Below are 26,677 nucleotides of genomic sequence, written 5' to 3'. Positions count from 1 at the left end.
ATTATGGACTTCAGCTCTCCTAGAAACAAGGACGATGCTAAGGCTAACTCGAGCAGCGCGGGGATCACAGAAACTGCCGAGGAAGAAGGGGGAAAATATGACAGGATTCTGGAAGCTATCAGAGAATTGAGGTCCGAGTCTGCAAACCGACATGAAGAAATGTTGGTCGCAATTGATGGACTGAGGAAAGATATGGGAGAATGTACGGAACGAATTACACATGCAGAGGTCCGTATTTCCAACACGGAGGATGAGGTGAATGTCCTCCAGGCAAAGGTCCACTCTCTGGAGGGAAAGAAACAAGAACTGGAAGACAAGGTGACAGACCTAGAATCAAGAGCCAGGCGGTCTAATCTGAGACTCGTTGGCCTGCGGGAGGGAGAGGAGGGAGACGACGCCTGCACCTTTCTCGAGAGTTGGATACCGGAGACACTGGGGCTCACAGCACTAAGATCCAAACTCACACTGGAGAGAGCTCATCGCATTGGTCAGAGACGGGAGCCCAACGCGCCTCCGAGAACGATGATCATGAAATTCCTGAACGACAGAGATAAGGTGACTGTATTAAGAGCAGCCAGAGCCCAAAAACAAATCCTACACAAGGACAAACCAGTACGTTTCTACCCCGACCTAGCGACAGGAGAACACAAGAAGCAGAAGGAATTCGACTCGGCCAGACAGAAATTACGTAGCATGGGGATAAAACATGGCATGTTGATCCCGGCTAGATTGCTGGTGACACACAAGGACAAAACACAAACTTTTGGCACACCGACAGAAGTGGAAAGTTTCATCAAACGAATCCAAGAAGAGAACGAGAGTGGATGAGTATATGAGACACTAGCACTATTGGCTTTGATAACGAGCAACGTCATGTTAGACCTCTAACACTGGTTTATATTGTTCTTTTTTCTTATATGTTTATTTGCAAACCAGTTAAACTGTGTGTGTCTAGATGATTTAACATACTATTATGTTTTCGGAGAAAATATTGGGGTCATTCAGTTGAGAGTAGCTCAGAAATTAGCACGTTAAGACTCAATGTCCCAAAATGCACTACTCGAACACAGTTCACCGTCAACAATGATTCAATGCTACGCTAGACCCATGATACGGGTTTACAATGTTATTTCACAGTTATTCGTTTTTTCAAGTTACATGAAACAAGTTGAATTGTGTCTATTTAAGCGATTAATATGCCAATGTGTTTCCCTTGAGGATATTAGAGTAGATCGGTAGGTCAGAAAGTAACAAAAAAAGTACACTAAAACTCATAATCCCACAATGCACTATTCGAGCAGCACTGTTTCCTGAACAACGGAGATAGAATGGAGAGAAAACAGCCCCGAACGAACCTCAGATCAGATTGGCAACATATCGTTATTGAAGTGGTGAATCTAAATGATAAATTACATAATACATAATGTCAATTATATAATACATTTATATGCCAATGTATTCTTCTACTTTTTATTTTGGTTACTAAATTCAACCAGGGGGCCAGGAAACTTTCACAATAGGGCATGTTAAGCACTGTGTATGTGGGTGGGTGTGTGTGTGTATGTATGTGTGTGTGTGTGTGTGTGTGTGTGTGTGTGTGTGTGTATGTATGTATGTGTGTATGTACTATAACAGCAACACCCCATAACATGCCGCTCAAACTCAGTTTGGGCTCAGTTATTTTCAGGGTGTCAACTGCTGATCCACATTCTTTAGTTATTCTAATATACAATTCACAATGGGCTTCTATACTTAACATTTAGTGGTGGTTGACCAATATACCAACTTTGTTAATTAGGTTTTTATTTCACATTTAGTGGAGGGAGAAGGTTACTCTTTATAAGGAGATTAATCAGTTCAGCCTCACTACTCCTCACTCGGTGTGGAGTAGTTTTCAGCGTTACGGGAGTGAACAGGTGGGTGGGGGGAATGCTCAGTTCTGGAGCATTGGGGGGGTCTCGGTTAGTTTGTTGAGAGACCCAGTTTGTTTGTTTGTTTTTCTTCGTTTTTCTCTTTTGACCTCTTTTTTTTTCTTCTTTACATTATTGCACAATGATACAAGGAATTTACAAATGTATTGCTATCTATGACTGGTAAATTAGACATCAAGTTCACATCCTGGAACTGCAGAGGGCTACAAAAAATAAAAAAGGTAAAGCAGGTGATGGGGAGATTAAAAAGTATTAATTCCCAAATAATTTTTCTTCAAGAAACACATCTTTCAAAAGACAAAGACATTGGGATTAGGAGGAGGTGGCAGGGTAAGGTATTCTCAGCGCCCTTTAACACTCAAGCAAGAGGGGTCATGACTCTTGTACATAAATCTATTCCTCTTAATGTCACAAAGATAATTGCTGATACGGCAGGTAGATACCTAATAATTCAAGGCATGCTTCTGACAGAACTTCTCAACCTGGTCAACATTTATGCGCCAAATAATGATGACCCTGAATTTTTCAGTAATTTGTTTTTCACTCTATCAACCCTCAAAGGTCAATATATAATAGCAGGAGATTTCAACTGTACACTAGATCCCTCTAAAGATAGGTTAACACATATTGATAAGTCCCATAATAAAAGCAGAGGAATTATACATCAGTTTATCAAGACATTAAATCTTAGAGATATATGGAGAGACAGAAACCCTGAGGTATTATTCTATTCGTGTTTTTCCAGTACACATAAAACATACTCCCGAATTGATTATTTCTTAATTTCTGCAGGCCTGGTGTCTAGAATCAAGGAATGTAATTATGACAGTATTCTGATATCAGATCATGCCCCAAATAATTTGTGTTATGTAGACCCAGGCTTGAAAAAGGATCCACCAAAATGGAGATTGCAGCAAAGTTGGCTACGGGACCCAGATCTAATCTCTTTCCTTGAGGTACAAATTGATGTATTTTTCATAATCAACACAGATGAGACTTCTGCAAGCACCAGATGGGAAGCTTTTAAAGCTTACATTAGGGGCCAGATTATTAGTTTTACAAGTTCTAAATCTAAAAGAGCTAAACAAAAATTTACATTGTTAGAGTCAAAAATCAAAGTCTTGGAGAGAAATTATTATCAAAATCCCGATCCAAAAACTCACCAGGAATTGTTATTGTTGAGAACACAGTATAATGAAATGTCAACTGCAAAAGCTACAGATAATCTCTTAAAACTTAAACAAACTATATTTGACCAAGGGGAAAAATCAGGAAAAATCTTGGCATGGCGCTTAAAACAACTTCAAACCGAAAGAGCTATTACCAACCTCAAGACTCATAATGATGACTCTATTATAGATCCTATTAAAATTAATGAGGCATTTAGAGAATATTATGGAAAACTATATAGTTCCGAAAGAGCTCCAGAATTACCAGACCAAAAGCTATTCCTAAATAATATTGATATCCCTAGTATATCAGAGGAAGAAAGGATGGAACTGGGTGACGACTTATCCTTAGAAGACATCACTATGGCAATAAAGAGCATGAAATCTGGGAAGGTGGCAGGACCAGACGGCCTACCCATCGATTTGTATAAGAAATTTGAATCTAAATTAAGGAAACCTCTTCATTTCGGGAAGGGATCCTCCCTCCCTCCTTGAGAGGGGCTTTGATTACTCTCCTTCCTAAACCTGGAAAATCAAATGATAAATGCGAAAACATGAGGCCAATCAGCCTCCTCAACTCAGATTTAAAAGTACTCTGCAAAATTCTAGCAAAAAGATTAGAGATTATTCTACCAGATATCATAAAGGGAGACCAAAATGGGTTCATTGTGGGTCGTCAGGGATTTCATAACGTAAGAAGGGTTTTAAATATCTTACATTCCCAAAGAGAGTTACCAGATACAGCTTTCCTGTCATTGGATGCTGAGAAAGCATTTGACAGGGTGGAATGGGCATACCTGTTTGAGCTTCTCGAACGATTTGGGCTGGGAGAAAACTTTTGTAAATGGGTGAAATTATTATATAAAGAACCATATGCAGAAATAATTACTAACAACAATATATCTATGCCAATTAAAATCAACAGGGGATGCAGACAGGGGTGTCCATTGAGCCCTCTCATATTTACGATGGCAATTGAGCCCTTAGCAATTGCAATACGAAATCACACATCAATATCAGGCATACCTATAGGTCAACTTGAACATCGCATAGCTCTATATGCGGATGACGTAATCCTGTTCCTTAAAAATCTGGGAGAATCGATCCCGGCTCTTATGGACCTCATTAAAAGATTCGGCAATATTTCTGGGTACAAAGTTAATAGCCATAAATCTGCCATATTACTGCTTAATTCGAATGAGAGAGAGAACCCACCCAATTATATTGGTCACTTTAAGTCAGTTGACAGCTTTACATATTTAGGAATACAAATTACTCACAGGTTAGAAGAAGTGGTACAGACTAATTATAGCCCTGTTGTAAATTCTATTTGCGAATCAATTGATAGATGGTCATCTCTTCCTATTTCCCAGATAGGCAGAATTAATATATTGAAAATGAACACTCTCCCAAAGCTATTATATCTCTTTCAAAACATCCCCTTGCCGCCTCCCCCAAACTTATTTCCTAGACTAAGGACATTATTCACAAACTTTATATGGAAAAATAGACGCCCCAGACTTCGCCTGTCTCTTCTGTATTTACCTTATGACAGAGGTGGCCTACAATGCCCAAACATGTTGTGGTATTACTGGGCAACTCAAATCAGAACTTTGAGGTTTTACTACTCGACAGAAGGACTACTTTCACCAGCATGGAAAGACATTGAGTGTAACTCTATAGGGCTCCAACTGCCGACATATATATACTCTGATAATCCGAAAAACCTTAAAAGGAAAACATCGAACCCTATATTGAGAAACATGATTTCTGTATGGTACGAGGTACAAAAATACTTGTCGGAAACACCTGTTCTCTCTCGCTATAGTCCCATTTGGGGCAATAATTACTTTGTGCCAGGTAGGGCAGACGGGGGCTTTAAATTATGGGCTGACAAAGGAATAACACAAATTAATGACATATTCGACTCAAAGGATGAGCATATGGAATCATTTGAAATTCTAGTAAACAAACATTCTATCCCTCGCAAGCATTTCTTTAAGTACTTACAGCTCAGAAACTTTATTTATTCTAATCAAAATCACTCCCTGGCCATACCCGCTCTATCCTCATTGGAGAAAGTTTTAATTAAAAATCCTTTCGGAAAGGGAATTATTTCGGATGTATATGATTTGTTGATTGCTAGATCACTAGAATCTTCAGAACCCAAATTGAAAGCATGGAGGAGGGACCTTCAAGAGGAAATATCAGTGGAAAAATGGAACAAGGCATGCAAAAGAGCTCAAACCCAGACCGCTAACACTCGTTTAAAGCTTCTACAGTACAATTGGATAATGAGAGTATATATAACACCAGAAAAACTCAATAAATTTAACCCCAACATTCCAGACTTATGTAACAGGTGTAGAGAGGACAAGGGTACATTCTTTCATTGTATATGGGAATGTCCAAGAATTCAAGAATTCTGGGAAGAACTTGGAATAATAATACAGGACATTCTGTCAATTAAAATTACTGTTGAGCCTAAGCTGTTTATTCTTGGCATTTATCCAGAGGGACACAGGATGAAATGCAGTGAACAGATCTTTATGGATATGTGTATTTTACAGGCCAAAAGATCAATAGCACTAACGTGGAAAAGCACAGGTAAACCAAGTATTGTGCAATGGTTTAGGAAGATGTCTCGGTGTCTACCATTAGAGAAAATTTCATACACACTCAAAGACAGGCAGGAAAGATTCCAAAGTATTTGGGGCCCATTCATAAAATATCTGGAGGACAAGGACTTATCACACTGGATGGACGAACCTGGGCGTGAACAAATGTAAACTCTGCAATAAACCATTTGAACAGGTGTGTGAATTGACCAGGAGTAGAGTAGGAGTTGGATATAATTAATGTATCTGTTGCAATGTACCCTTTTCTTTATTATATATATATATATATATATATATTATTATTTTTTAACAGTTTTCATGTTTTTATTATTACCTTTATTTTATTTTTTCTCTCCCTTTTATTTTGTATGTGTATACGTATATGAGCTCAGTTATATGATTGCCTCTCCATCAATGTACGTACTATATATAGGCCTACATGTGTATGGCAATTCTGGTGAGTTATCTGCTTGTATGTACAGTATATACATATATCATTATTACTAATTATTTATTTTCAAGATTTGTTTTATCTTTTTCAAAAAACTCAATAAATATATTGTTGAAAAAAAAAAGTGCACAACTGCACATATTTTATTAATTTTTGAGTGCATCAATATGCTATAAAATATATATGGACCTAACTGTAGCTGTCAAAACCTACTAGCCATGTTGCAAGTGGCCTACAGTGTTTAGTGAAGTAGTGCACCATTTACAACACATCCCCTCTCTCTGAGCCACTCCAGAACCCCATGAACCCCATTTGTGTTTCTACGCCTCTTCACTCTTGGAACGTACTTACCTGTGACGTTTTCACTATGGCGTGTTAGTATGGAGGTTAGTAGCCTCAGGAACGTCTCTGGTGTTTTCATCCACAACCAAGCCTTGTTGTCACTGTCAACTGTGTGTGTGTGTGTGTGTGTATGTGTGTGTGCCTGAGTGATCTTCAAGTATGCTACTACAGTGTGTATGTGGTTCTATGTGGCCAGGCCGGGTGTGAGGGAGCCCCAGGGCGAGGGCGAGGTGGGGGGGGAGGCCGGCTGCCCCGCGGGGGACCACACCCTCCCGGCTCCTGCGGTGGCGGACGACAAGCTGGAGACGGCCGGTCATCATGAGACCTGGAGTCAACCTCACAGGTAGGAAACAATGATGCAAACAAGCCTATGACACCATCAGCCCTGCTTGTACGTCCTTTTTAAGGACACGGTACATCTCTTGCTCAGAGGCGGAGCTACCGTGGGGGCACGGGGGGGGGCATCTGTGGCAGGTGTTGAATATGTTTTTTTTGCATATTAGGAAAGTTTAAGTGTTGATGTGCCCACTCGATATAACAAACAACAACAGTTTTAGGATCACTAAATACTTCTAATTTGTGAATTGGATTCACTCTATCATCTGCAATAGGCCAACTTACTGCGTAAGTAATTACATGGCTTTGATTACATTGGCTTGAATAAACAAACGTTCGTTTTAGAACGTGTTTCAAAAGCAAGGACTGTGTGATCATCTAATTGTGTGTAGTTATGTGTTTTTAGCATGTTGATGTTTTATTAGCATGTTGTGATGTGCTAAACATGCAGTTAGATGTTCATAGCGAAGTTATTTATAGATCTAGCCTGCTAGCAGCTGTGTTGCGTGTGTTTTGATTCAGAGCGCTCCCGAACTGCGTTCACCTGTTCAAACGTTTTTGATTGTAGCCTCCCGGGAAGTTATGGTTTTGTCATGGAATTCAAAAGTGAATGTAACCGGGATGAATGACAGGGGTGCGTGTCGGTCTGCGAATGTGAAGGAATCTCTGCCATATTATAATAGACAGAAACGTATTGTAGTAAAATTCCGCTCTACTACTGTGTAGCCTAACTGTACAATTTAAGAAAAGTAACTGTTTCCACTTAGTAGTCTAAATGTTGGGGGTTAGAGTAGTCTTAGTACTCTAAATGTTGGGGGTTAGAGTAGGTGGCGGCCTTCATTTTTGACCCCAAAAAATAGTTTGGGTGGTTTTTGGCTGGCCCCCCCAATCTAACTGTTGTACCCCCTTCTTCCTCCTCCTGAAAATGACCTGGCTACGCCCCTGCTCTGGCTGTCTTAAATTGTGTGCCCTGTCACTGATTCCATGCGTCCAGACAGGAGGATGTACTTAAACAGTGTGTTTTTATGCAGAGTGATCGTCCTAGAGCAGTCTCCCATCAAGACCCAAAGTGAGCCCAACCAAGTCCTCAGAGACTCCGATTGATGGAACATGGCAATGAGTATTACTGTTCATCACCTTCATGGATCTGTCACCACTTGAAAAGGTATACTGTTAACAAATACTGCCAGATTTGAAGGTCTTGGAACGTATTGGCTGTTCTTACTGTTCATCTTAATATCCATTTCGTCTTGCTAGTTCTCTCAATGAAAACATGATCTTACTGTTCACCTTCTTAATATTTTTTTGTGTTGTCTTTCATAATTATTTTGTTCTGTAAATCTATTTGAAGTTCCATTTCTTTGTGTTGGCGTTAAGCGGTTGTAGGCCACTTGAGCCCATTTAGAATGAAATAGAAAGAAACCGTTAACTTGTTAACATCATTACTGATTATTATTAATGCTGTCTGTTGTCGTTGATGTATTCATTTTGATCTGCCATGGGGATATCTTTACCTGGCTGCCTAACAACTGCTATTTCAATGGAAAGATTCTGTAATACCAAGGAAACCTCCAAATAAGATCTATATTTAAATGTTCATTAGTAACAATTTTATTACATGACAAATACATTTTGCACTCTTTGTTCAATAAACTGTTTATAACTGATATGATGCGTTTTTGTGTGACTATATGCAAATGTTGTGTGCCTATCAAATATTGCAATACTCATTGTTTAACCTTAAACATAAGTGTGCCCACTCTCAGTAGTAAACAACATTCTTAGGAGCAGGCACATACCATATCAAGTAACAGTAAGACCAGTTTAACTCTAAGGACATAGGAGCCTACCCAGTGGTCAGCAGAGCAGAACAGCATGAACACAGGATAGCCATGTATGGGAACTAATGTCAGTATTGTAAGTTACGAGGTAAAAGCTATTTCCTCTCTGAGAACTGTATATAAGCTGTAACAAACATCAGTACTTTGCTTGGCATCTTATGCCACAGCCAGGCTCGGCACCAGCCGCAGCCAAGCTCGACATCTCCTATGTCGTAGCCATGCTTGAAGCTTGGACTTAACAGAGCATGCTGCCTTGGAAACATCAGTACTTTGCTTGGCATCTCTTTATGCCACAGCCATGCTCGGCACCAGCCGCAGCCAAGCTCGACATCTCCTATGTCGTAGCCATGCTTGAAGCTTGGACTTAACAGAGCATGCTGCCTTGGAAACATCTGTACATGGGAATGCAACCCAGATCTGCCTAATACAATGATTACGATTCAACCTTCTCTCTGAGTCATCAATATATAATTTCCGGCCACGTGACCAAGAAAGATCTCATATATATCAAATGGCTTCTAACGAACAGGATGCTAGATTCAGCGAAACAGGTAAGGCACAATGTGATTATTTGCTTTAACCTGAATTGCTGTTCTAGAACGAATCTCAATTTTTTTCAAAAAGGAGATGTATTGATATTGGAAAGTACTAAATTAAAATATAGTTTGAATAGAAGGCGCTGTATAGTCAAAGACGGTGGTCAAAACACTGAGAGTTAGGATTTATGGAGATTCTGAACTTTGTAAGGAACAAAGCAGAAGTCTATTGTGTAATGGAAATACTGTGGACAAACAGTACAGACTGAGATATTTATTGTGTATTAAGTTAGGGACAAGACCTTAAATACGTGATTGAAAGCACAGCACTTTGAGGAAAACTAAGTTTGAAAAGATTTGGCCATAATATTTAAAAGACTCTAAGAGAAGTTTCAATCAACATAATTGATTACTAAAACCGCATGTCTATTAACATCATGGGAAGCAAACTAGTATGAATGGCATGCAGAATGTTATCATTAAGAATGAAATGAATAACAACCATATTTCTGAACCAAGCATCACAACAGGGCGAGAGTGTTAAAACTCTGACCCTAGGCTATTAATAGAATGGAGACTGCTCCTGTAACCAAACACACACACACACATAGAGCTACAACATACAACAACTAGACAAATTTGTCTCATATTGAAATTATCATGCAAATCTGTGTTAATTCAGCAGACATATAACATTTTGATTGATTTAGTGAACAGAGAAATACACATTAAGACTCTAAGACTATGAAACATCAAAGGAGGACATTTCTGATGGAGAAAACACAATTCAGCAAGAAAGACCTGGAATGTATTCTGACAATGCCTGTCAATTCTATTTCCTGACAGAATCAAGGAAATCAAGAGACATTGAGCGAAGGACTCAGAGACCGAGATGCTGTTAAGATCTGGTCTAATTAACCATTGCAGAAGTGGGGAGAGAATGTTGCAGATGCTGAAGGAAGCTATTGCCGGATGAAACAAGAGAAATGAGACAAACTAATGACATTTCAATGTGACAAACAATGGAAATGTTAATTCTTATGATTTAAGACAGAGACATGATGATGACAAGAGAGACTTACACATACTTTTATGTAGTCGTAATTGTTCAATTGTACTGACGCACGCAACTAACAGTGTCATCAGCAGTAAACAGCTGAATTCAACATACAAAATTGGTATACTCTTAAGAGAGAACAAACACTTGCAAGTTTGCAATACCATGCACACACTACTCATGGCATGAACTTACAAACTTTCTTCTAGGAATTCTAAGGGACGGGAACAACAGTCCAGATAACCCAATTAACAGACTTATGCTTAACATCTGTATTTTTGTTTCCAACTGTTTCTGAGCAGGTTAATTCCACAATCCATTGATGGAGAGCTTTTTTAATAAGATTTTATAGACTTAAGTCAAGAAAAGGAGGGGTGTAGTGTAATGATAATGCTTAAATTGTCTTAAGTTAATAAAACCTATTAACGCTGTGAACAGAGGCAAGAACACGTGCAAGACTGATGACCATCAAAGAATCAAATAGCACTCCTTGTTACCAGAAACACAAGGCCGTTCCTTTGATTGAAGATCTACTTCCAGACATTGTTATATTAACATATAATGTACTTTGTATGATGGAACCGATGCCTAATTTATTTCTGATGTGGTCATTCATTGACTTTATTAAGAACTCCACATGTTTTTCAATAAAAATAATTTACCAGTCAAATTAATCTTACATCATGGGAGAAAAAAAAGAGTGAGCTGATATGATGCGTTTTTGTGTGACTATATGCAAATGTTGTGTGCCTATCAAATATTGCAATACTCATTGTTTAACCTTAAACATAAGTGTGCCCACTCTCAGTAGTAAACAACATTCTTAGGAGCAGGCACATACCATATCAAGTAACAGTAAGACCAGTTTAACTCTAAGGATATAGGAGCCTACCCAGTGGTCAGCAGAGCAGAACAGCATGAACACAGGATAGCCATGTATGGGAACTAATGTCAGTATTGTAAGTTACGAGGTAAAAGCTATTTCCTCTCTGAGAACTGTATATAAGCTGTAACAAACATCAGTACTTTGCTTGGCATCTCTTTATGCCACAGCCAGGCTCGGCACCAGCCGCAGCCAAGCTCGACATCTCCTATGTCGTAGCCATGCTTGAAGCTTGGACTTAACAGAGCATGCTGCCTTGGAAACATCTGTACATGGGAATGCAACCCAGATCTGCCTAATACAATGATTACGATTCAACCTTCTCTCTGAGTCATCAATATATAATTTCCGGCCACGTGACCAAGAAAGATCTCCATTATCAATAACCCTCTTGATTTAGTCCATGATTAGGCAGAGGGAATCTTTGAATTTAATTAAGGGCCAGAAAATACACTCAGAACAAGAACAGAGTTTAATTAAAACAGGAATCAGTGGAATTCGAACCATGACATACAGTATTTACACAGGTGAAATTCATTATTACACATTAGCCGAGTTGGAAACCCTCACAATCAAGTATCAAACTCTGGTCTTCTACCAAAAGAAAAAGTTAATCTTTAATTTACAATATGAGGTGCATCACATAGTGCTTCGCTAACAGCATCCTAGAAACCTGTTCCCAGATTGAGGTGACGGTCCCATCCAGTGTTCTTCATCAGCTCCTCATGATGTTCTTTTCCAACTACCAAGCAAGTAACAAAGGTTTACGAAGCCTTTAGTCTTTGTACGCCGTGGGGCTTAGGAGATCAACAAGGAACCTATGTTCAACATGCCTACAAAAGGGACACGGGGAGGCCAAATCTGTCGTTTGCGCCACATACTGATACTACTGTGTAGTAGAATAGCATTAAATAGTCTGTTGGATGTTCTTCTTCCTAGGTCTCATAGTAGTCGAACGTTCCCCTTCTTGTCCAACTTGACCAGAGAGAGGTGCTGCAGAGTCTTCAGCTTGGCATTGCTAACCTTCATGTTCATCTGCTTCATGGTTTGCAAACTGAGGGCACAACTGGAGAAAGATTGGCAGTTAGCACCGGCAAGATCATAAAAAGGCCTAGTCAAACAATTGCCTCGATTTAACACACAAATGACAGTTTGACTCGTCTACCCCCAGTTTAACTGTTCTGCACTAAACTCCTGCTGTTGGTGACACAGCTGGTGTTTTCTGTGTGAAGGGGTATGTGTCTCAGCAGGAAGGTGACCAGTCAGACCTGCTCGTCCTGGCAGAGAAGTGCTCGTGCAGCTGCTTGTAGAAGGCGTTGAGCTCGGCTAGCTTGACGTTGGAGCGCACGTTGTGAGGAACCCCCTCGAATGTGTCTTCACTCAGCTCCTCAAACCCCCCGTTCCTGGAGGCTAAGGACAAAGGGAGGTCATTTTTACCCCCTGTCCCTTGAGATTAAGGACAAAGGTCGTGGCACTTTTAGCCCTAGGTGCTAGCTGGAGGCTAAGGACAGAGGGGGGTCACTTAGCCTAAGTCCTTTTGTCCTACTGTTCCGTGCTTGGTCAGAGTCTTGGGGCCTCATTTATAAAGCTTTGCATAGAACTGGCGTAAAAAGCTTGCGTACATAGACAAGCAAGAATATTTACGCACACCAACATTCAGATTTATAAGACGGTCCCATGCCTGCTTCCTTTTATAAATCACAATCAACTCTAAATTTTGTGCACGTGAACGAGTGTCTTGTCCCACCCTTTTTAACGCCCATAGTTGCCTATAAATGGTTAGTGAAACACCCCGACGGAATGGCCAGAAAATCTCACCCAGTCAATTTCTGTGCAACAGTTCTGCGCAACGAACACGTCATAACAATATAAAACTTCTCTCGTCTGCCAGACCATAGATAATATACAACAACGGAATCAGTTTAAACGTAATTCGTCCTACTGTTCACCTTATTATTTATGATAATAGGGCTACATTTCTTAAAGGGAACCCTGGTTATTAAGACATGTAGGCCTTAATACACTCTAATTGCCATCTGCTACTAAAATATGTTGGTAGAAAGACATGAAATATGTTCATTATGTTAAAAATCCTCAATCTGTAATACATATTTTTACCCATATAGGTCGCCATATTACTGCAGTCGCGCAGTAGTGACGTAGTCTGAGTAGTCGTCTCTGGAAAATGTGCGTACATCTTTTTGGGCGTACGCAAGCTTTATAAATGAGGCCCCTTGGTCTTTCCAAGAGGAAATGCTGGAATGTGGCAGTCATGGGTGCATTCGGCATAAATAAACACTATTGAATATGAGCAAAGTGTATTCCAATCTAACAACAGTGATTGGTTATAAAGTAAATGTAATATGGATTTGTCTGAAAAGAAAGGTTTGCGGAAGGGAGAGTCGTGGACCTAAGGTTAGCCATTACCTACATTCTGGCTGCTCTTTGGCTGAGGAGGGCTCTGATGCAGGTACCTGTGTGAATACACAAACATCCACATATTAGCAGCCTGGTAAGAAATCATGATTACTGTAGAAGACTTGATGGAAAATAACTAGTGCTGAACATTTTAATCAAGTTAATCACAATAATATTCTGTGATTAATCAGGATAATCATGAGTTAATCAAGTTTAATAATCAAGTTTAAAATACTAGTCCTTTTGGGGGGAGATAAGAAGAGGAGGTAGTGATTAGCATCTATACATATGTCGATATCCTAAGTGGTCCTGAATAACGACACATCATTATTACAACCCAGTATACAAATCAGTCTGTCTTGACACCCCTCTACAGTGTTATCTGTGTTTGCCACACGTCAGTAGAACTTGGTAATATATTATATTATAAATAATGATTAATTTGAGTTAAAGAACGCGTTATGGTTTCCAGATTAATCGTGAGCGTTAACACGTTAAGATTGACAGCCCTAAAAATAACACATGCTTTCCACTCTAGTTTAGAGCATCAGCAGACAGACCCAAGGTGGACAGCTTACCTCTGCTGTGTTTTCATTGATTGTTAACCCGAGGAACTCCGCCGCGCCCTGCTCGACCTCGGACAACGGTGGAACCTACAAATACAATACGTTCAGTGTCCAAACGATAGATATTAAGTCATACCACATAACGCTTGCAATCACACGTGATGGAACATTATCCCAGTTTCAGACACATTGTTGACAGCCAGCTGCACGTGAAGGGGGGACAACCTACCTCTACGTCAGCGGTCTGCTGTAACTGTTGGACCAGCTGCACCGTGGTGTCAAGATGCGCTCTGATGGAGTCCATCGACTGCTTCTGCTCGGCTGCAATCCCCTCCACTTGCGTGCACAGTGCTGCGTGCCTGGCCTTGATGGCTGCCAGGTTCTCTAGCAACTTCACTGGGTTTGCCTGGGGGTCACAGGCAAGGTAAGTCACATTGATCTGAGACTTTGTTTGTTAAGCAGACAAAAAATTAAGACATCAGTCTGCATGTCAGAGGTTAGGGCTTAGAGATTAGAGAGTTCAGAGATTTTATTCGATCGCGTTGCCTTCGTGGGAAGATTCAGCGCGCTTGTGGCGCTTTTCCACTACAGGGCCAGCCCGGGTCGACCCGGGTAGGCCTGCTTCTTTGGCGCTTTTCCATTTGTCGGCCCGGTCGGCTCGGCTCGGTTCTTTAGCTACCCTTCACGAGCAGGAACTACAGGGCCGAAAGGTACCTTTTTGCCAGGCTGCATGTGACGTGTGACGCTGCACACCGTTGATTGGTCAATGGAAATCGTCATCACATGTTCATAGATTTCTTCGCTAACCGCCATCTTTAAATACCACAACAGATTTCGCTCTCGGAAAATGTCACTTACTGTTTCTGTAATAACGTATTAATAAAGTTTAGGAAAATTATGATAACCATCGTATTATCTTAGTTTAATGTAATTTCAATGCATCATAGAACTTTTATTTACAACAAGCATAACATTAAAAAATCGCTATTATGGCGATGTCCTGTGCCTATGCTGTTCCTCAGTCCAGCGGCAGTCAAATGCCGGTAGATTCGCGTCTTGCTCCCTTTAACACATGTTGGCGTTTCCCTGGTTGCGAGATCTAAACTATTAGAACTGAAAGCGGCAGGTAACAGGCACGTAACATCCATATGCTGTATATATAAATAAATATATTTGACTACCAGCAAGACACCGGAGCACTCGTATCTATAACAAACGTCCGCTTGATTGTATGAGCCCCGCGTCAGTCAGCCTTTCCGTAGAAATACATCGTTCCATTATATATCTAACGTTACATGTTTTAAGGCTGATCTGTGCATGATAGTGCTGCATTATGTTGATCTATTTATATCGATCTATTCTTGCCAATTCCTTATTACCAGTGGAAAGGGGGAAGGCTTAAACACTTTGAATGGAATAGATAGGACTTTCCGTTCAATGGAGGAAGCATGATACTCGCGAGTTCATCTCGCTTTTCCCCCCGTTGATGTATTAAACAATCTAAGCAATCTAATCAGAGCAGTTGTTATTATGTAATATTATTGATGGATGTGCCATTTTTGATGGAGAGCAGTGAGCGGATGACTGGATGTGAGCATGTATTTGACTAATGCCGATAGATTCGCGTCTTGCTCCGAAACCGGAGCTGCCGGCAGCAGACAGGATTTTACAGCGTTCCTTCAAACTATCGTAATTCATGAAATATATGCCCAATCTAAAAAATTCAAACAGTTTCTGAAAGCAGAGAATTTGCACTTTTTGAACAGTTGAACTTTTTTAGGCTTATTACGGTAGTTCACCAACAAAAAAAGCACAGTGCTCAACGTGTCAGGAGAAATAAAAATAGAAGTCAGCATTTCCCTGGTTGCGAGATCTAAACTAGTCTACTAGAACTGAAAGCGGCAAGTAACAAGCACTTAATGTTACATGTTGTAAGGCTGATCTGTGCACGATAGTGCTGCATTTTGACATAATTCTTATCGCATTTCCCCCCGCTGATCAGATCAGCGGGGGGAATCTTATGACACGTAAACTCCTCCTACAGTCCCGGGTCTTTCCTTTATAGTGGAAAACGTCTCGTACCCAGAACTGTTCAAAAGCGTGCTGAGGCGAGCCGTGCCGTGCCGGTCAATGGAAAAGCGCCATTGGTGTCGTTTCAGTGGACCTCTTGAAGTACTTAAGTGTATGGACGCCAGGCTCACTCACCTCTGCTGCACCGTTCTCTGGAGCGTTGGTCAGGAAATCCAGCCTGAGCCGTTTCTCCACGTACTCCATGTCGGCCTCCGCCTTCTGGAACTAAGAGGACATGTCGCTTAATGCACTGCAACCCCTCACTATGCCTCACTGCATCCCCTCACTATGCCTCACTGCAACCCCTTACTCTGCCTCACTGCAACCCCTTACTCTGCCTCACTGCAACCCTTACTCTGCCTCACTGCAACCCCTTACTCTGCCTCACTGCAACCCCTTACTATGCCTCACTGCAACCCCTTACTCTGCCTCACTGCAACCCCTCACTATGCCTCACTGCAACCCCTCCTCACTGCAACCCCTTACTCTGCCTCACTGCAACCCCTTACTCTGCCTCACTGCAACCCCTTACTCTGCCTCACTGCAACCCCTTACTCTGCCTCACTGCAACCCCTCACTCTGCCTCACTGCAGCCCCTCACTCTGCCTCACTGCAACCCCTCACTCTGCCTCACTGCAACCCCTTACTCTGCCTCACTGCAACCCTTACTCTGCCTCACTGCAACCCCTTACTCTGCCTCACTGCAACCCTTACTCTGCCTCACTGCAACCCTTACTCTGCCTCACTGCAACCCCTTACTCTGCCTCACTGCAACCCCTTACTCTGCCTCACTGCAACCCCTTACTCTGCCTCACTGCAACCCCTCACTCTGCCTCACTGCAACCCCTTACTCTGCCTCACTGCAACCCCTTACTCTGCCTCACTGCAACCCTTACTCTGCCTCACTGCAACCCTTACTCTGCCTCACTGCAACCCTTACTCTGCCTCACTGCAGCCCTAACGACACCTCAGCTGACTGCTACAGAGAAACGCTGCTTCATTTACAGTTCAGTGGCAACCTTAACCAAACATACAGACTGCTTTTCAAGACAAAACATTGCCTCCGAAAGGGTTCGTTTAGATGAGTGGAGAGTTTCTGTGGCCCATGCATGGAGCCACGTATGAGGCTTCACCCCAAACACTGAAACCCTATAAGCAATATTGCACTACTCTGAACAAAGTGGACAGCAGAGACAATACTGATAGGGTTCCAGGACTCAGGATCAATCCACTTTACTGTCAGATTCAAAAACACATTTCATGATGAAATAATTAATTGAGAGATGTCAGGGTATCAACATGAAATATCAGGCAATTAAACTGACTCTGGTTGTGGGTGATGTTCACATTTTTTAACCAATGAAAATGCAACAATCACACCCTATAATGTAGTCCAACTTGTGTCCTGTTCAGTAAGAGATTACTTGATTTTTATTGAAGCCAAAAAAGTCCAGGCTCCTCTTTAGTGTTCTTGCATAATGAAAATAACAATATTGTTGTTGTTTAATGGATTAATAAGTCTTATAGCAGTCTATAAGCAGTCTTATAGTGCAGATTTTATATCAAACAGCAGACCAACATGTTGTGTGTGTATCCCTCTCCCTCCTTATGGTACATTATGAATCACATGTTTCAGTCAACCTCCAGGACTTTCAATTCAGAAATATAATGTTTTTAATAACAACGAACAATATTGTTGCTGCTTTGCTGTGTCCAAACGTGGTCTTCGCTGCTTCCAGACGCTTTGACAATACTATTGCACTGCTAGCTGTCCAATACAGTAGTGCAATAAAGTCAGAGCACCTGTGAGCAGCATCTAGATCAGGGCTGTATGCCTTCACCCTATTCTTGGGAAAAATCCCTGGCCAATGCCCTTTTAACATTGCACTGCTTTCATAAGAGGGTCACCAGTAGTACAATATAAAAGGGGCACTGGACAGACAGAAAACCTTCTGGGTTCCACATTGCCCTGTAAGTGTTGTCATGCCTGAGGAAGAAGACTGGAGAGAGAATTAATAGCTATTATCTACAGAACTGTTCCGGACACGAGCAATTGCGAGCAAAAAGTTTCACGTGATTGTCCTCTATATGAGCCTTTGTGAGATTTTTGGTTTTACCCAGATCACAGTATTTCGTTAACTATCAATGCCATGGGTCAAAATGAAATCCAGGAATGTTGTCTAGTCAGTCTGCAAAGCAAATAAATAGCAAATAAAAATCACCTAGATTATCTAATCTGATTTTGCTACTCCTGTCCTGGCTACATGTAGCTAGGCGAGCTACTACCACAAGGTCCTCACACACGGTTCTAATGGAATGTCCGGTTATTACAGATAGCTGCAGTTTGGATGCATTACTGAAAACCAGTTATATTGACTCATAACCAACTGCACGGGTGTGTGTTTGAAACCGTGACAAATCTCATTTCAACATTAACGTTCCGGTACCGGGAGCGAGCGCGCGGTCTCGGGCCAGCCACGGCCTCTTCGCGGTCTAAAGACTCGTCCTCGTTGTGAAACGTGTTGTGGCAAACAAACTACGAGCTAAATAAACATTCAATATGGGCAACGGGACATGGAAAAGCGATGCTTTTAAACCATTAGTTGCTTCACAAAACAACTAGGCATGGCCTGTTTTCGCGGTTTTCTTCTATTCTCTGATTTAATCGCGATGGGAACGGCAGAAAAAAAAAATGGAATTTGGATCCTCGCTTGTATAAGACCGAGCTACATTCCGATTTTCTTCACGCACCGATAATTTACACGAGTAGCTCATTTGAGACCACAGGAAAAACAATAACCAATTGACCAACAATGTAGATTCAATAACGATGTTTCGGGAATAAATGTCGTTTATTCAAAACACAGCTTACCATCGCCTCCAGCTTGTCCACTGCTGTCTCCATGTTGAATAGTTGACATTCCTCAGGCAGCCACTGGTTCATGTAAAGCCTGCTGTGATTGGTCAGCTGTCAGGAATAGTGGCAGTCGATTGGTCATTTGTGCGAAACCGCAGTAAGGGAAATGGGCGTTGGAAAAAGGGGGGAGTTGATAAAATGGCGTTCTTTTCACTGGTTGGTGGTTGTTTTGTACACTGGGTGGTGGTTGTTCTTTTCACTGGGTGGTGGTTGTAATGTTGCTTTTATTGGAAGATAAGAGCTTTTTATTAGGATTCTACACTTGAGGAAACAAATGTATCAATAGGCACACTCTCTTCCGCATTCCTACTCCGCCAGGTTGAACCATGGTTTGTTACATTTTACACAAATGTGTGGAGTCTGGTTCCTGCCCAAAGATTACTTGACTTTATAACATAAATCACTTTGATAATGATAATGTTTGTCGTGATCAGAATATTCAGAATCAGAATACTTGAATACATACATGAAAAAACAATAATATATAAGCAAAAGTAATTTAAAAGACAATAGCAAAAAACTAAGAACAATAAATGTATGCTGTAAATTAGAATAAATTAGAATAAAGGTAAAATAATATAAATTACAGTGCATTGTGTGTGTGTGTGTGTGTGTGTGTGTGTGTGTGTGTGTGTGTGTGTGTGTGTGTGTGTGTGTGTGTGTGTGTGTGTGTGTGTGTGTGTGTGTGTGTGACAGAGTGGAGGTCCCAGAGTCAGCGACTCTCAATTAGAGATTACAAGGATAGTCTCCCTAATTTAGGGAGGGCTAAGTGCCTTACTCAAGGGCACACTAGTGGTGGTGTTCCCAGGTGGGATTTGAACTAATGACCCTCTGATCACCAGTCCAACTCACTATCCACTATCCCAAACTTGCCAAACTACCTTGTTTGGCAAATTCCTTGCCCTACCAAATATGATCAAGCTAACCCCCATATCAGATATTCCCTATTTAAAAGTTGTATTGCATTTGAATCCACAAGGAAGTAATAAAGGAAACACATAGAGAAAACATAGAGAAAACTGAAACACTAATAACTATTGCCGTAGGTGCAATCTGTATAGCGCAATCAAACCATCAAGGGAATATGTGGGTGATCAAAGAAGGATGTTCAAGAAAAGTTGTTTAAGGGTAGATTTCTATTAAATTAGGTGAATGAGTTAACAATGTGATAACTCACTATATATTACAATTCACACATACTACTGAGTATCAATTTATGCAAAGAATGACCATCAGGATGTAAGCATCACAGCAGTATCAATCAGAAGGGATGCCTCGGTCCAGTGTTATAATAATATGTTATGTCCCTGGATATGATCAGAAGACTCTGCCTAGCCTAGGCCCACGTACAGTAGGATCAAGGATCACTTCTACAGCAGGACCATCCTCCGGAATGTGTCACGAAAGTGAAAGCCAATGAACACGTCGAATCAATTGTTGAGGACCAATGAAATGACACCGGTTTCTGCGTCTGAAGGGTAAGGTCAAGGCATGATCGACATGACATTACCCCAATCATAAACCAACAGTTCGATAGCTTCACCAATCAAAACGCATAGCGGCCAGGAAGTAGGTTGTCCGCGATAGTTAAGGTAGGTAGAGGCGCATGCGTTCTGTCTCGAGGTAGAGGACGTTGGAGTCACTGTGCAGGAGAGCAGCCAGACATTTTATTTTCTATCAAATCAGCCATCCTGCAACGTATTCAAGATGTTCTCCCGCGCAGTTAGACCTACGATGTGCATTGCTCGGAGCCTGTCCACCACATCACAGGTAAATATGTTTCATAAATCATAAAACAAGCTTTGGCTATCTAGCATTGTAGCATATTAGCTAGCTAGCTAGCTGTCAGATTACCTGAACTCACCAGCCAGTGAGCCAGTACTCGTCTCAAGACACATTTGTGTGAGAGTTGCATTTGTCACTGTCGTTGTCATTGTCATTGTCACTTAATTGCGTATACAACAGTAGTGACAGCTGTTCTCTGCACGAGAATGTAGCAAGATAGATGTATACAGGATAAGGATATCAAATTACCATTTCATTCAGTTCAACGGTCGGAACGGTGTTGTGGTATGGGTCATTGAATTTTGATTGTCAGTAACTATAGAGAAGCCCTCAGGGCGTCCCATTCAAATGGATCAACCTGGATTATAGCCCTGGTTGAGCTCCAAACTCAGTTTCAGCAGCACCCTTGATTAAACGTAGGCACATGACGTATTCCTTGTCTCCCCGACACACCTCTATTTCAAAGACGTTCTTGAAGGTTGGTTGGCGAGGGTGCAATGACACACCATAACAGAACTTACAATGTAGAACCAGGGGGGACGGTTATAGTTTTACATTCTTTCTACAGCTTAATTCATCTTGATTCGCTCAATCAGGAAATCCCTTTTCAGGAATTGGGGGCCATTAGTTAAAACACATCTCTGTGGCCAACCATGAATAGTTATGAGGTTGGATCCAAATAAATATTGTCCTGACCTTTGGCCTTTCTACAGTAGGAGGGGATTATGACCTTCACAAGACATATTGTGCAATATTTTGCTTTGCTGTCCCTAAGCTGTGGATTGTGGTTAACTGTGGACTGTAAAACGAACTATGAACTGTAATCTTATCCGTCCATCCATTAATGAGTGTCATAGCGCTGTTCATGGACGCATTCATTTTCTTTCAGGGAATGTAGCCTATTAGTTAGCCTATTAGCATCAGGCCTGGGCAATTTATTTCCATCAGAAAAAGCTCTCGTGATGATGAGTTGTTTCAGTCAGTTGAAAATGTCTCTCCTCTCCCCCTCAGAACAATGCCAAGGTGGCAGTGCTCGGTGCGTCTGGTGGCATCGGCCAGCCTCTCTCCCTTCTCCTGAAGAACAGTCCTCTGGTGGGCCAGCTCTCTCTGTTCGACATCGCACACACCCCCGGAGTGGCGGCCGACCTCAGCCACATCGAGACCAGGGCTCACGTCACTGGTAAGACAGGACCAACATCTGAGTAGGAAGTTTAGATATGTGGTGACATGGAACCATACTGCCCAGCACACAAGGTCAGCGGTTCAACCCCCGGCTGGCCACGTGTCGACGAGGTGTCCTTGGGCAAGACACTGAACCACAAATTGCTCCCAATGAGCATGCTGGTGCTTTGCATGGTAGCTTGCCGCCATTGGTGTGTGAATGTGTGTGTGAATGAGGCCATTATAAGGCGCTATACAAATTTAATAAATAAAAGAATGACCTTGATTCCTCCTCCAGGTTACATGGGTCCCGACCAGTTGGATGCTGCACTGAAAGGTTGTGATGTCGTTGTCATCCCCGCTGGGGTCCCAAGGAAACCCGGTGAGCTCACGCAGGGTCACAGTGCATTAGCAACTCAGGAACCATTCCCATTTTATCTTTTTCAAAAGTGAAATGCAATATTCTATAAAACTATTGTAAATTAGCAGGGCATTGGTTTTTATTTGCATCATTTGTCGTCAGGTTTAAGGACATAATGAGACATTAGCCATGATACATTGATTTATTTCTGCCTACTCCAGGCATGACCCGTGATGATCTGTTCAACACCAACGCCACCATCGTGGCCACCCTGGCCGACGCTGTCGCCCGCAACTGCCCCGAGGCCATCATCTGCATCATCGCCAACCCTGTGAGTGTTGCACCTCTCTCCTGACTCCCCCTGACTCCTGACTCCTCACTCCCCCTGACTCCTCACTCCCCCTGACTCCTGACTCCCCCTGACCCCTCACTCCCTCACTCCCCCTGACTCCTCACTCCCCCTGACTCCTGACTCCCCCTCTCCCCTGACTCCTCACTCCTGACTCCTCACTCCCCCTCTCCCCTCACTTTGCTCTTTAAGAGGCTCAGCAGTCTAGTCAGAGTTCCTGTTGGAGAACGGCCAAAGCCACGCTCAAACTGCTTTTCAGGAAATGCTGTAAGATTTTAATCCAAAAAGGACATTCTCTTCACGTTCTGTTCGGTTTAACTGAATGTCTTTGGATCCGGCAATCAATATGTCCTTTTTAAAAAATAATTCTTTAAATTTTTCATTGATGAGAAGCATGAGCAAAGAACAAAGTTTACATTTACCGGGTTTGCGTTCACCATTTCTTTTTACCTTTTTTTTCTCCTCCCGTCCCACCCACCCCCACAGTGACGACAGAAAAGAAAGAAAAACTAAAACAAACACACATCACCAATGCAATAACATTGATAATTAACTGATCAGTAGATGGCTAAAGAAAAAAAAAGAAAATTAAGTAAATAAAATTAAGTAAAATAAAGGTTAAAAACCTCTGCTTCAGCTTCTGTGTATTTAGCCATGGAATACATTTTTCCTGCCATTGCGAGGTGTAATATAACACTTATTTTGATCAAATAGATTAATCAAAAAGTAGGCTAACTTGTCAGAATGTGAAATCTGATGAGAGTGTTTGGTAGGCTACTCAGGCTTCATGCTCAACTGGAGGTCCAATATGCCCTTTAATGCAGTTGACACGTGTTGCTTACAGTATACTGTACGTAGGTTCATGAGTAAAGGTATTGTGTATGTAGAAATGTAAATACTGGTTATTCTTGCTCGGATTGACGAGGTCAATCATCACACATGGTGATGAGGTCCATTTAGTTTTGTGTTTTAGTAATGAACCAGAAACTGTGTTTCCCTGTTCCTAGGTCAACTCCACAATTCCCATCACATCAGAGGTCATGAAGAAGTACGGCGTCTACAACCCCAACAAAGTATTTGGAGTCACTACACTGGACATTGTCAGAGCCAATGCTTTTGTGGCAGACCTGAAAGTAAGCCTTTTTTCTTTTTCTTTTTCTACGGACTGAAGAGCTCACATGACTTCTGTATACTGTTAACTCTTGTTGCCACGCAGTGACATTCACACCCTGAAAGGTGTGTCATTATGAACGGGTCAAAGCTTGTATTTTATAGCCCCGATTGCACAAGAGTAGATGCATGAGAAGAACACCACTGGATTACAGAGTAAAATCCATCTTAAAGGTTTTGTAACAGGATTATAATGAATTGAATTTCACATGGTACGTAATCGGTTACAAACAACCTTCCAAATGACATTAAAAGCTCAGTATCCCAAAATAGCGATATTGACAAATCTCACACTCAAATAACTGTGACCGAGCTTAGACAATTTCATTGTGTAGATTGGAACGAACTGCACAGGGCTTTCACCTTTTGTGTTTACATTTACAGCTTGTTATAAGCAGCCCTATGCTTCTACTGTACACCTTACCATTGTCGCCAAGCACATGACTGAAGCCTGTTTGGGCAAGACAAGATGTCTGACCTTTGGGTTTCCTGTTCTAGGGCCTTGACCCAGCACGTGTCAACGTACCAGTGATTGGAGGTCACGCGGGAAAGACCATCATTCCCCTCATCTCACAGGTAAGACCAAGATGGCCTCAACAGCTATCACATACGTGACCCACTTTCACAAGACATAGTCTGGTCATGAAAAACAGATGCAGCTGTGTAAAGACGAAACGGAACCGTAGGGGTGAATTGGGATTGGCCTTAAGTGTTCAGTCTGATATGGACTCCTGTTTTAGTGAGTTGTTTCTGGCTCCCTCTAGTGGTTTTTTAACATGTGTGTGGTTGGGTATCAGTGTGTCAGCTTTGCTAGGAGGCCTTGACTGAGGTATTTGGTGTTAGACTGTCGCTAAAAGGAATGTCTTACCCACGGCCATATGAAATTCTGTTAAAAAGCCTATCAGTGTGGGGGTTTTTGTCTTTCTTTCCTTTTTATAGAAAGGTATGCACATTGCGTTCCATGTAGATAACCACATCTCCCTTGCGTCTCTAGTGCACACCCAAAGTGGAGTTCCCAGCCGACCAGCTGGCTGCCCTGACAGGCAGGATCCAGGAGGCCGGCACGGAGGTGGTGAAGGCCAAGGCTGGAGCAGGTAAGGCAGTGTGAACCGTACCACTGACGGAATTGATGTGCAAACTGTCCCTTCAAGAACATATGGGGTGGCGTCCGAGCCGTGATGTCATGAAGCTGACTGGCTGTGCTCTGTGTTGTCCAGGCTCTGCTACTCTCTCCATGGCCTACGCGGGGGCCAGGTTCACCTTCTCTGTCCTGGACGCCTTGAACGGAAAGGAGGGTGTGGTCGAGTGCGCGTACGTGAGGTCAGAAGAGACCGAATGCAAATACTTCTCTACACCTCTGCTCCTCGGCGTAAGTCCCTCTCCAACTCATCAACAGGCTTTGATAATGGGGGGGGGGGGGGGGGGGGGGTCGAGGTTAACCTTTTTATTTTTATTTACATATACACATGGTTGTTGTTTTTTCACTAAATCAACAGCTTATTTGACAAAATCTGAAAATACTGACATTTGGGGATAACCACATCTTGCTTATTTATTCTAGTGCTGTTATATTGTACTCATTTCATACTATGCTCTCTGTCAAAGGAAAGCAAAGGTTCCTGTATAAAATAGTCGTTGACATTTGAGTAAATGTAAAACTTATCCTTTTAAGGTGGTAACAAATGAGTATGTTATCTTTTCAGAAAAATGGAATTGAGAAGAACCTTGGGCTTGGCAAGCTGACATCCTTTGAGGAGAACCTGGTGGCTGATGCCTTGGGTGAGCTCAAGGGCTCCATCAAGAAGGGAGAGGAGTTTGTGGCGAACATGAAGAAGTGAACAGGGTTTTAGTCAGCCTCAGTATCTGTGGTTATTTATATTGTCCAGTCACCTAAATGGCACCAGGGCCTCTCAGAATCCAATTTCCATCATGTCTGACGACACAATAGATGTTTGTTACTGATCAGAATTGTTAACGACCTCATCAATAAACGGTTGACCTGACCATTGTGCACTGGATCCATGTACATTTGAGAGCTAGTGATGGAGAGTCTTTACAGATGCTATATTTTTTGCACTTCCTCCTGCTTTGGTTTTGTTGATCTTATGTAGGCATGCATATGGCTCCTGTGTGTACATCACTTGTATACAGCACTTGCCATGTCAAAGTAGGCTGTTCCATGTTACTATACATGGAGTCATATAATGTGTAAAGTAGTATTTGTTCTTGGCACACCTACCCATTAAATATTCTCATGACTTCTTTCAAATACAAACCCATTGCATTTTTATTTTACTATTGGAGGAGGGGAGAAGATGATGAGGATTTCTTCAGAAAATACCTACTTTTATTTCATTCAATCTAGTATATTATTTTTGACATAGCAAATCGATCATACATAACAACACAGAAACACCTGGAAGCTGGTTTCTGTGCTATGCAGAAGTGGTGGCAATGAGATGGTTAAATGGAATGTTTGGAATGAGTTGGCTACCTTGTAACCAAGCCGACCAGCGACCACACAAGCGCTTCATATCACAACAAACCCGCTAGTAATAAACTGCAATCAGTACAAAGACTGCGGACAGATTTCGGGTGACCAGGAGTAAGATTCGCAAATGTAATGTTCTGTTATTATGCCGTTTTCTATGTCATTCGGCAGGGGTGTTATTCTTCTGTGTAAATCACTGTAGATGACTAGAGCAGCTAGCTGGCT

At 41.8% G+C, this 26,677-nt stretch overlaps 3 protein-coding genes across 3 annotated transcripts in view; 2 read left to right on the top strand and 1 right to left on the bottom strand.

Moving 5' to 3' along the window:
* The window catches only part of tex14 (testis expressed 14, intercellular bridge forming factor), a gene marked incomplete at both ends in the record, with an annotated part of 62,581 nt that extends 54,630 nt beyond the window's left edge, over positions 1-7,951 (top strand). Inside the window, 2 exons of the mRNA XM_080529288.1 lie at positions 6,708-6,854; positions 7,879-7,951. Coding sequence (XP_080385414.1) covers positions 6,708-6,854; positions 7,879-7,951 — 220 coding nt within the window. The remainder of the gene's footprint in view (positions 1-6,707; positions 6,855-7,878) is intronic.
* A 3,671-nt stretch (positions 7,952-11,622) lies between these two features.
* ska2 (spindle and kinetochore associated complex subunit 2) lies at positions 11,623-19,138 on the bottom strand. Its single transcript, XM_080530447.1, has 7 exons — positions 19,091-19,138; positions 16,354-16,443; positions 14,378-14,554; positions 14,161-14,235; positions 13,596-13,638; positions 12,433-12,574; positions 11,623-12,230 (listed from the first exon to the last, which is right to left on the bottom strand). The coding sequence occupies exons 1-7, from the start codon at positions 19,121-19,123 to the stop codon at positions 12,107-12,109; spliced, it is 684 nt and encodes a 227-aa protein (XP_080386573.1). The 5' UTR covers positions 19,124-19,138; the 3' UTR covers positions 11,623-12,106.
* A 1,621-nt stretch (positions 19,139-20,759) lies between these two features.
* mdh2 (malate dehydrogenase 2, NAD (mitochondrial)) lies at positions 20,760-25,964 on the top strand. Its single transcript, XM_080528264.1, has 9 exons — positions 20,760-20,905; positions 21,932-22,100; positions 22,380-22,463; positions 22,664-22,773; positions 23,799-23,924; positions 24,460-24,537; positions 24,956-25,055; positions 25,179-25,330; positions 25,665-25,964. Exons 1-9 carry the CDS (start codon positions 20,843-20,845, stop codon positions 25,797-25,799), a joined length of 1,017 nt encoding a protein of 338 aa, XP_080384390.1. The 5' UTR covers positions 20,760-20,842; the 3' UTR covers positions 25,800-25,964.
* The last annotated feature ends 713 nt before the right edge of the window (positions 25,965-26,677 follow it).

The sequence above is a fragment of the Nansenia antarctica genome (assembly GCF_963989245.1).
Source record: "Nansenia antarctica genome assembly, chromosome: 4".
In the NCBI taxonomy this organism is placed as follows: Eukaryota; Metazoa; Chordata; class Actinopteri; order Argentiniformes; family Microstomatidae; genus Nansenia; species Nansenia antarctica.
The sequence above is the reverse complement of the archived record's forward strand: the minus strand, read 5'-3'. Positions and strand labels throughout refer to the sequence as shown.